A 12,034-nucleotide genomic window follows, 5' to 3' on the forward strand; every position below is an offset into this window, starting at 1 on the left:
AAATGCAATTATATACAATAGTTGCCACTGTGCTAAGGGTGCTTTTGGAAATCCCACTGTAAGAGTCTAATCTTAGCACAAATCTTAGCACCATTTCCTACAGTAGCATTATATACATAAATGCAAAATAAAATAACGGTGTATGAGCAGCTACAACTGAAGTAAGTTGGAGCTACACAAATGCATTCTGGGGCATACATTGAATTTATTCTTGTTTAGGCTCCTGTCATTTATGTTACTCTAAGAAAGCCCTATTTGTTTACTTACCCGCTTCTACAACTTCAGATTGTTTGCATAATAAATATAAGATATCAGTGAATGCAAAATTCCCTTTGATGGTCCAACAAAACTGGATATTGCTGAAGGATACTCATTCGAGAATCAATTGTTATTTGAGATGGGTATGGTGATCCTTGTTCCAAACAGGGCTGTCACCAGGAGTTCTTAGTGTTCCCACTGCTACACACCTTGAGGAAGCAGAAATGTCTACTCCAAGAGTTGAAAGATCTTGAGTCAGACCCCCAAAATTATGAAATTTTTGGTTTTTTAAAAGATGATGATGTGTTTCTGATCTGTCTTCTGATTTCTGAACTCCCCTTGCTCATCCCCAGCATGTGTGGGGTAGTTACAGTGTTGCCAATTCTCCCAAATTTACAGAATAAGGTGATTTTGGCCCTCGCTCAGGAGTTCTTGGTAGAAGACCTGAGTGAGATCAAATTACAAAAATCTGTATGAAGTGCTGCCTAATGGTGTGGGGCTTCCAGCTTCCTCAAAGTCCCAAAATGCCAACTAATTAATTCAATGACACCCCACCAGTCTTACATCTGCCCATCCCACAACCCCATATCAATTAATGATAACCCCCCGCCCATATCGATACTGTGCTCCTTCAGATCCCCATCAATTAATTTGTGTGTCCCCAGCCCCACATCAATTCTGCACCCCCTGCCCACCCCCCATCCATCTGTTCCTTGCCGCCACCACACACCTCCGCTCCTTTCGAGCTCCAGGAGCTCTTTAGGCCAAGTCTATACTATAAACTTACATCAGTATAACTATGTCACTTGAGGAGGGTAAAATACGCACCCCTGAGCAACGCAGTTATACCAACCTAACCCTTGGTGTAGACAGCGTATGTCAACAGGAGAACCCCCCCACCCCAGTCAACATAGTTAATCCACTTCCATGAGAGGCGGTAGCTATGCCAACAGGAGAAGCTCTCCCATTGCCGTAGCAGTATTTTCATTATCTCCAGCCCCAGCCCGGAGGAGGCCCTTTCCAGGGGCTCTTCAACCCCCAGCCCCAAGCCTGGGGCAGAGAAACTCCAGAAGTGGCCCCTTCTACTCCTTCCCAGGCCTGATGTTGAAGGATTAAAGGAGGAAAGAGGAGGAGCTGACCCACTTTTCACAAGAGGGAAGGGAGGAGAAGGGTGCAGAGCCACCCTGAGCTGCTGGGATCTTTTCTGCTGTCTCCTGTGAAAATAGTATGCATTCAGTGTTCGGGCACAAAAAGAGAGAAAGCCAAGACAGCGCAGCATTCAGGCTTGTTTTCTTCCTCCACGTGTGCTATTCTCTCTCATCAAGCATTTCCTGAAAGTAGAGTTCTAAGTTCCTATACATAATCACACTATATCACCCTTAATTGGGAAGCTGTTTATCTTAACATCCCTTTTGTCACATTTATATGAGATAGCAAAATTAAACATGAATAGCATAACCTGCTTACATACTTAACATTCTCTTCTGTCCCTGTGATGGGGTGGATAAAGACCACACCAGGGTGGAAGGGGCTAAGGAGCTGCTTTGGGTGGAGTAGCCCTGCTCCGCATTAGTGGGGAGCCATAGGAAGGGAGCCGGCTGGTGAGCTTCTGAGCTCCTGGGTAGATGCCTGGTAGCTAGCAGAGCCTCTGCCCTCACAGAAACGGAACACAGATCCCCTGTGCTAAAAAGGGGAAGAGACTATATCCTATAACTTGTGTTGGCAACCCAGCAAATTTGAGAGCAGATTGTGGGTCATCCAGGGCTCCTCTGAAGAAAGACAAGCCAAATATCCTGGGTCACTTATCAGGGAAGCTGCTGCATTATCCAAATAATGGGTAACTTTGCCACCTGGATTGACATTCTTTTAAACCACAGTGAAGATGTGGGAAAAGTCAGACTTAGCAGTGCCTGTACTAAGAATGAACATTTCAGAACAACCCATACCACCTACTGGTGATCCAAGAAACCTAGGGACCAAATCCTACTTTCAATAAAGTCAATGGTGATCTTCCCCCACCCCCTTTTTGACTCTCATGGAGCAGAAACAGGCCAAAATATGGAAGAGATGGTGCAAAGTACTTTCCAGAATGTAAGATTCTATGAATTCACATATATGGGATTGAACCAAAAAGATTCTCTTTATTTGAGAACTACCCTGATGATCTGATAGCAGAACTGGAGGGTAAAGGAGAGGGGCAAAAGCAGCATACTTAAAGAAGTACTAATGAACCCCGCCCCACCCCCACTGTTCTTCAGCATGATTTTGAATGTGTGAATATTAACTGACAAGGTGACTAAGAGGTGGTGTTAATGCTTAGTCTTCTTTTATATTTTATAGGGTCTTTATAGTGACACTCCTAATTTAGTACTGCAGCTGCTCATAAACCATTAAGAACAACATGATTTTCTCCTCTATACATAGGTGGGTGGAAGATTCTGAAAAATAATTCTAGTTTGAATGTGTAAGCAAATTTATGTAAATTGTTGTCAGTCACCTATGTATTCATTTTACTAGCAAAATTACATCATAAATGATCTCTAGTCAGTGATTCTTCATTCTGAGATATGCACGCACACATTTATTCAGAACAGAAAAAAAGATCATTTAAGGCTAAGCATGACTTTCTTACCACGCCAATAGAAAAGTAATTATTGATGATACTATAAGGCACTGGATCTCCTTTCTCATCTTTATCGTTGGGTATGACTTCAAATTTCCATCTGTCCAGCAAGATCTCTGTGCTGTTCTCAATGTCTTTCAAGATCTTCATCAGATTCTCACCTTCATATCCTAGCAAAGGGTGAACACGATGATTTTTAATAAATATGACAAATTCTGCTGATGTTACCCCACTCCTAACTCCAGTAGTTAGGAAAATTTTATCTGCACATATAAAATCTGAAACACAGAATGATATTTTGCTCCATTAGCAATCTTCCAGTAACTATAATTAAGGGAAATGTAAATACAGTGCTAACTTCTGCACTCAGCCATATCAATGTAAACTTAAAATAACTCCACTGATTTCAATAGACTTTGGATTTACATTCAGTGTAACTGTGAGCAGATTTGACCTACTAACTTGAATTTTCCAGCAGTTGCCTGATTGTATTCAGACAACACCAAGCTAAACTTCGTAGCATGTTTATGCTATACAGTGAATGTTAACATGTAAAATACTTTCATTTCAAAATATATGTACAGAGGTTGAAAGAGCAGAGGCAGTGCCCTAAGAAAGTATGACAGTATGCTGAGGAGTTAATAGGTGTCACTAAAACTTCTTTTCGTGTGTCTCTCTCTTTTGTCAACGTTTCCAAAGAGATTTGTGGTAACACAACCAAATGCCTGGAAGCCATTCCAAACTGAGAAGGATAGTGATCAGCAGATTAACTGGTTTTCCATATTTTGATAACTTCTGGATGAACTTTCCAGAATGAAGAGTCTCTTCGCTGTTGGTATGCTCAGCTTTTGACAGCAGCAATACAAGTCCCTGTGTGTTTTCTAAATAGAAATGTGTTTTTTCTAAACAGAAATTATAGCAGTGATTTTTTACGAACATAGGCTTACTTAGCATAGCCCTGATAAATTGTGGTGTTAGTATAATATATGAAGAATGGTGTATTCACTTTTATTCTATGCATCATCCTTTCTCTTCCTAATGTGCACATACCTTAGGCCTGATCCTGTGGTGGGATATAGAAGTCTACTCCTATGAGCAGACCACTTGCCTGGCACTTCTGGTAACTAAATAGGCCCTCCGCTACACCCTGCACAACAGGAAAAGGGAACTTCATTGACCAACTTCATATGCTTTTCAGACAAAATGGTTGTGCAGCAGCAACCCCCTAGATCTATGGATTTACTTCTTCTCCAAAGCAAGATTAAGTGCATGTAGACAAGAGTATGTGCATGCTGGGTCACCACCAGTGTCAGTGGTAAAAACATATATCCACACCAAGCAATGGGTCTACTTGATGTTAAAGTTATGGTAGAGGGTGACCAGTATCAACAGTTATTTTTAGCTCTGCAAATACATCAGATCTGAGATCCTCTTTAGTTTTAAAACCAAGTAGGTGTGAATGTTTTGAACCAATCTGCAGATAGTAGTTGCCATGAACATAGGCAATCACATCCATTGATTGGTACAAAGTCCTGCAGTTGCAGTGAGTGTTTCCAAAGCCATTCAAACCCCTGCTAGACTCTTTCAGTTGTGATCTATACTGGTATGTAGTGGCATGGAATATTTTTACTGTTAATTTGGAAGTAATAAAGCTAGATATTGCCAACTTCCACATACAGCAGCAGTGCATATGATTCTCTGAGTTCCATAGTTACTTGTTTCACTATTTATACTCCATGCCAGGAGTCTGTATCTTTGAGAAGGGAAAATCACTCACTGGTAATTCAGTTTGCAGAAGTCTCCTCTTTTCTCCCATCCTATAGATGGTTCAGAAAATCAGTGTTATGGTGCTGTTTACCAGGAAGCCAGGAGGCAAAGAATAGTGAAAGACTGAGAATATTTGAGCACTGACTCTTCCCACCATCTGATCAGTAAACTTCAAGCTGATATCTCTCTGTCCAGATGGGATAACTCAGAACAAAGGGGAAAGAGAGAAGGTTGCCGGATAGGAGAAGAGGAGGGAACCTGACAAATTGAATTACAAGTGAGTAATTTTCCATTGTTATTTCTCCCCATCTTCTTCCATCTTGCAGAAGATTCCAGACAATCATCAGATATAGCACACAGATGCATCAGAGGAGGTTGGTTTGGGGAGCTTTACAAGCTAAGTTTGCCTCTGCTGTTAATGTCCTCCTAGTAGAAGGCACTCACACTCTGGTGATGGGTATTTAAGATAGACAGTATATGATGAAAGTGGAAGGCAAACACCATGTAATGGCCTTGCAGATTTCCACTGAAATTACGTTGGCCTTTTCAGCACAGGAGGAAGAAATATACCCTGATTATAGTGGGCTTTCACTGGCAGAGGTGGAGTCTTCCCCATCTACAAATCAGATTAATAATCAGCAAATGCAAGGAAACTTTTCATGCATATCCTAATTCTGGACCACAGTTGACAAGTCTCATTGAGCGCTAACATTCTGAAAACTAGTTCCCATAAGAAGAGGGCTTTTAAAAAAATGGAAGCATCAGTATGGCATGAAAAATCCCACTTGACTCTGGAAGGCCAAGATAGCTGAAACCTGAACACAGAGAGGGGAATTTCAGGCACTGATGACCTCAGCTAAAAGAAACGGTGAGACTTTTTGAATAAAAAACGTGAAGGTGTGGTATGCCTGCATGCACAACAATTTTAAAAGACCATCAAGAACCATGATTAATGTTCCTGAACAAGGCTTGCAGGTACTAAAGTCAATACGTTTCCTTTCTCTATGAACTTGTTTCATTCATCCTCCATGTCATAAAGTAGAGGAAGATGGAATTGAGGTAGGGGACTAGGCCCTGGAAGAGGAAATCAGGGGAGACGGAAAGGATCCACACGTGCACCATCACTAGATCCAGGGACTTGGAGGGCAGAATCTCCAAGGCCAGGTGGGAACAACCTGGATAGTGACTGCCGTGTCCACGCTAAACTCTGATCTTGCATAACTTCCAGGGAATTTAAGGGAGTTTAGGAAAGAGATAAACTATTTTCACCTGTCCCACAGAAGGGATCCCAGTAAGAAGGTCTAAGGTCTAAGGCCATAATACTTGTCATGGGATCTGGAGACAGATCAAAACACTGAAAAAGATCCTTACAGATGGCAGAAAAAGAGATGCTGCCTCTTAATTTAACTCCCTTTCCTCAAGGATAAGGGAACAGAAGTCTGAGCTGGAGTATCAACTCTCATTCCCTCTCACATTGGAGAAAAAAAATAGATGTGAGGACTGAGGCATGGGGCTGTACTCAATATTTTTGGGGAAAAGAGTGTCTGGAGCTCGTAAAGTGAAACCAACATCTGATTTTCCATACAGACAAAGTCATGAGCCATACAGGGCTCTGTCGCAAGCAGCACTGCAACATACTTCCCATGAGACAATGGGCAAGTTACCCCACACATCCATGCCTCATGCTCACCATTGACTCATTCATGTGGTCACAATGATCACAGGGACACAATAATCTATCTCAGGGTGATGTGTGAGAACTGACTCAATATTTGAAAAAAGTTCTCTATGATGCAAAGAGAGAAGGTGCTATATATATAATGAAAATATAGTAGAACAAATATTTGACCTACTAAGACCTTTGCCATAGTTCTCACAGAGAGGGTGCATCACAGATAAAAGCAGTTCTCACTCTCTTTCTCTCCCCTCCCCATCCCCATGCTCAGTGCTGATCTGGAAAAAATGATGGTTAGGCCTGAGGTCTACAGGTAAGGGATCTAAGAGGAGAGGTAAGTCCAACCTCTGTGCCCTGCAGAAAATCAGCAAGAGCAGAAAATCTAAGGGACAATACATAGATCTCAAAAAACCTATAGAGGGAGTTTTGGCTATCTAATGAGAGCATCAGTAAGAATGGTCATAGAAGCTGAGAGAAACACTGTATTAGACATCTCCAACTCCAGCATGTTAACTTTAAGGATAGAAAATACAGGACATCAAACAGGGATGCTTTAAGAACAAAATGTCTGATATGTGGGATTCCATTCCTGAGACACAGCATATACTCTCTCTAAGCTTGTAGCAAAAAATTTGGCTGAAGGGGGCAGGGTAAGGTTCTTGAGAAGTCTAATAAAACTCTTTTTGTTTAAAATTGCACCTACAAGAAAATCTCTCAGGTATTCTTCCTTACTGATACCTTAATGATGTTCGGCTTACTTATATAGGACCATTTATTGAGGATTCCATTCCTTCTCCAGACCTCTGCACACTTGGTAAATGCATGCTCCATTTTGGGGAAAAAAATTTCATCAATATTTTTAAATAATGTCATAGTTATTTTTACCTCTTTCCATTAGCAAAGGCAAACGATTTAAAAATATCTTCAATCGCAGAAATTAGGGAGAAGGTAAGCCTGACCTACCAGATTGTTCTGTCTAAGGATGGGACAGCAGTCACTTACCATGCATTGAAAAGGCACCAGAGAAGAAGCTAAAAAGCCCCTGAAATGTCTGGATACTCAACAGACATTGTAACTCAGAAGGGAGCATTGTAGCAAGCAAGCTATTGAGATTTCTCCAAAGAGCCTTCTGATTGGGAGAGATACCACAGCAAAGGAATACACACACACAATTGAAGGGCAACCTCTCACCATGGAGTAGAAGAACTAAAATGAACTTCATCCAGTGACTGACAAGAGAACAGAAGTTCCAAATGAACCAACAGAATACAACCTGCCTGAGCTAGAACAGAAAAACAGGAGGGAAAACAGCCTCTAAGGAGAGAAGGAGGAAGATGAGCCCCACCCAATGTCAGAGACCAACAGAAATTCCTATTAAACAAACAAAGAAAAAAAAGGATGGAGGAACCTTAGGCATTGCAATGTTCAGTGTCTGGAGCATCACAGGAACAACACTGTCATCCACAAAAACTGAGCCAGGCACGTAAGCTCCCTATAGAATGAATAGGGAGAGAAGGGCACCTTAGAATGTGAACTGCCAGCACACAAGGCGGGGAGCTGCCCAAGCTAGCAAATTTGAGATGCTGATGAGAGGAGTGTGTCCTAAGCCCTGCCCCCTCTCTCAGAGATAGGCACCTAACTCCTGGCTTCAGGGAGGTGCCTATCTCTGCTAGCAATCCACAAACTACAGGAAGATAAGTGTTACTCTGTCTAACTCACATGCAGGGCCTGACCTGGTATGCGTGCTCAGAGGACACCTAACTCCACATAAAACAGGTGGGAGAAGAAAGGGAAGGAAGGAGGACATCCTTTATAACCTTTAGCCTGTGGTTAGATATGGGAGACACCAGTTTATGTCCCCCCCCTTTCCCTAATAAGGGATTTGAACAGGAATCTCCCACCTCTTAGGTAAGTGCTCTCACCACTAGACGACAGAGTCAATCTCACTCTCTCTCTGGCCCAATCAATATTTAATTGTTCAATTATTTAATTAAAATGGAACGACATCAATGGGAGAGATTGAGGGAGACCCACATCAGAATGTCCTATAGCCCAGTGCTTCAGGCACTCACCTGAGAAGTGTGAGCCCCATGTTTAAATCCCTTCTCTTCGTCAGGCAGAGGAAGGACTGGGAGTCTCTCACATCCTAGGTGAAGTTCCCTATCTGCTGGGCTACAGATTATTAGGGAGGTTCCACCCCCCAGCTATGTTTTGTGGAATTAGGTGGCCTCTGCACATGCATACTGTATCAGGCCCAGCATGCAAGTTAGGCAGAGGAGCACCTGTCTTCCCTTGGTTTGTGGATCACTCTGGGACTTAGGCAGGAGACAGGCATCCAGACTCCTAGAATGAGGCAGCAGTGTGCATGCCTAGAGGCAGAAACATAGGTGTCAGGGAACTTTTATTGCAAAAACTTAGGCATTGAGTGAATTTAGGCACCTACACAGTTAGGTGGCAGCCAAGCAGGAGTTTTATGGATGCCAGTTGTGCCTTAAAAAATGGGCTTAGGCATCTACCTCTTGGGGTTAGGTGCCTAAATCCTCTGTGGATCTGGGACCTACAGTTCTAGATTCCTGCTCTAGGGCAAGGATGTAGAGACTTGAGTCTATGGTTCCAGCACTTGCAATTAGTAAGATGGAAGGAAAAGTGAATCTGAGCTGCAGCCCCTGTGGAGGTGGAGGCAACTAACCTTGCTAAACCTAAACTATCTTGTTCTGTAAGACAATAGCTGAGCTGCATCAGGCCCACTGGAAGCTGCAGGAACTCAGCACATGTGAAAATCAAGATACTCATTTATTACCTACTCTTTTAGAAAAGGGAAATAGGATCCCAAAGAAAGACCAGACGTGGGAGCTGTACTCACAGTGTCCAATATATAAAGGAATGCAGGCAGGAGGAGCTAGCAATGTGCATGCTGTGCTGAAGGGGTGCCTGCTAAGGAGAGCTATTTTTGACAGCAAATTGACAGATGAAGTCTAGGTTTAGGGGTCATGAGATCTGAGGGAGTCATTGTCCCACAATTCACTGGCTACTTACATATCTGTTAGAGGGCATGGATGATAAGCTTGCCTTGGATTTCATAAGTAGGGGTCCTGTTTCCTGCTCCTGCAGAGCGGGACATGGTTCTTTGAGGTTTCCATCAATGGAAAATATTAGGGGGGAGGGGTCATGCACACCCAGTAATGAGGAGGAAAACCCAGACAAAAATCAAGCTAGCCCTGCACCTATGACCAATTTTGCAGAAGTGAAAAAGACAGCTGCAGGAGGCAAACTGCTAAGAGTGTCTAGAAGCGCTCTCCACTGAGCAGGAATAAAAGCCACTGCATTGAAGAAGAGTTTGCCAACCCTGGAGTGGGGTTACAAAGATCTGCACCCAGGAACCAACGAAGGATAGAGAAGATGGGGAAGATAAAATAATCCCTGTAAATTATTTACATGTTAGGCATAAGGAGTAAGGGAAACAAAAGGAAAGAGCAGCAGAAGCAGAAGGAGCACCAGAAACAGGACTGCATTCAGACTGAAATGACTGAGGGAGAGTGGAAATGGAATCGGCATTGGATCCCAAACTAAATCTACTGGACACCAGCAGGTTGGGATCAAACCCATGGGTCTAGAGGGAATAAGGAATCAGAGCTAGAGCTATTAGTCCCCTGGTGAGAGGAAGCTTGCAAAGCTGGATCCCATGAAGGGGTCTCTCCAACATTCTTTTTGATGTTGTAAGCCTGTGCAGCTGGTATACAGCCACCAGACAGGGGCTTAGTCTTGGCTGAGTCCTTCCTATTCTTGTCCCTCTTCTTCAGGTTGTGCTTGCTCTTCTCTTTTCATCTTTCCATGAATGGAAAGCAGTTACTGAAAGAGCTGAGAGGTAGGTTCCATGCTTCCAGGAAAAGAGGCAAAGGATATTGAAGGTCTGACTTTACATATCCTCTTGCTTTCACTAGTCTTTGTCTCCTTGCTTCCTGGTAGATGGGACCAACACGCTGATTGTCTGGAATCTTCACCGGGATGAGAGAAGAGGCAATGAACACTCATAGAATAGTCATCAACAAAGAATAGTCATCTCAAAGCTACTAATTTAGTGTGGCCTGACACTTGCATTTTTCTTTAATGTTTCTGAATATATTAAAATCAATAAACTATTAGCCATTTGCAGTAAACCCCCTCCCTACATTTAAGCTTACTGTTTTATAATGTACTCATCATGGGAATAACTGCAATAAAGATGGTAAAAAGTAAGGCCATTTTAAATCTTCATGATCATACTGTACTCTCCTTCAGTCTATAGAGCTCTGATTGACATTAATGGGAATTACAAGCAAAGTAATAGAATATGGACCTTACTATGCATGAGGAATTTTGATGTGCCATTTAGAGACCAAAATCTAGTTTTACTCCATATTTACACTCACAATTCATTCCAAGAGGCAAAAGAAATAAAATTGGCAATGGGTTTTCACACATCATAAGAGAGAAATCAATGTTGCAAGTAGATTTTGTCAATAAACTTCTGTTTCTTTTGTAACAATGTAATGCAATATATTTTAACTTGTGTTTACCTCCTCCCCATCTCAGACACCTTGCTAAATCATTGCCAGTCCCAAGAGGCAAAATAGCAACTGGAGGATGTTTAAGCAAATTTGCCTTCTCTGTGAATAAAAAAAAAAACAAAAACATAATCAAAGGGACAAAAAAACGATAAAGCCAAAATTAAGTTGTACATGTAATACTTAAAATTATGGATAAGGTAACTGGGTTAGAGTTTGATTTAACAGTTCAGTGAAACATGCTTTGCAAAGGAAACTCTACCCCCCACAGACAGCCATTTTATTGGCTGCAGTGCTGCCCCTCCACAACTGCTACTATTCGGGTCTATAATTACATTATTATTAATTAATTATTATTATTGTTACAGGCATTTTTGGCACCCATGAATGTGGTATCTGGCTTAAACGGAGATATTCAAGATCTCAGTAAGACTGAACATCATGCTCCTTGTTGCTTTCAGCTTTGCCACTCAGCTAGGAAAGCAGAATTTAATCAGCTGAGAAGACCTGTGCAAAGAATTGAGTCTTGTAGATTTTTCTTACCGTGGCCAAGTTTATGTTTAATTGTATTTCCACATGGAGCGAATTCCACATGAGGCTCCACCACCCAAAGTGCCCTGGAACCAGCACCCAAAAGCTTGGGAAACCAAGTTCCAACATTCAGGATAAGCACTGATTATGTGTTCAGTCAGAGATGGGTGATCAGACCTCTAAATTAATCTGGGACTAAAATGTTGAGGGGTTTATATATGAAAACCAGTACTTTGAAAGTCTATAGGCTGGAACACAAGTAGTTTTTGACTCCACACATACCCCTTTCATTGGCTCCATAAGGTATAATCATAGATCCAGTAGTCCCACCCCAAACAAAGTTCCATGTTCCACACAGACCCTCCCACCTCCCACACCGACAAAGGGTTATTACAGGATGGACAGCCTTTTGTGGTCCTTTAAATGGAGTAAATTTCACCCAGAAAGAATATTTAAGATACACATATTTCAAATACACAACTACAGCAACACAAAACAACAAATAATTTCAAATGACAGTGCACAAAACACATTTAGTAGTAATGAACAGCACTCCTAGTCCTAAACTGATATTTACATGAATTAGGTAAACAATCAGCTACTTTATTACACAGGTTGAAGTGCACACTATCAGTA

The 12,034-nt window shown here is 42.0% G+C and overlaps 1 protein-coding gene across 2 annotated transcripts in view; it reads right to left on the minus strand.

Annotated features, from left to right (window-relative positions):
* The window catches only part of DGKB (diacylglycerol kinase beta), a 457,353-nt gene that overhangs the window by 260,667 nt on the left and 184,652 nt on the right, over positions 1–12,034 (minus strand). For both annotated transcript variants that reach the window (XM_034760549.1, XM_034760547.1), the window contains 2 exons: positions 10,880–10,969; positions 2,891–3,051 (listed from right to left, as the gene is read on the minus strand). In XM_034760549.1, the coding sequence (XP_034616440.1) occupies positions 2,891–3,051; positions 10,880–10,969 (251 nt within the window). The remainder of the gene's footprint in view (positions 1–2,890; positions 3,052–10,879; positions 10,970–12,034) is intronic.

Source organism: Trachemys scripta, chromosome 2 (assembly GCF_013100865.1).
Source record: "Trachemys scripta elegans isolate TJP31775 chromosome 2, CAS_Tse_1.0, whole genome shotgun sequence".
NCBI classification, from domain to species: Eukaryota; Metazoa; Chordata; order Testudines; family Emydidae; genus Trachemys; species Trachemys scripta.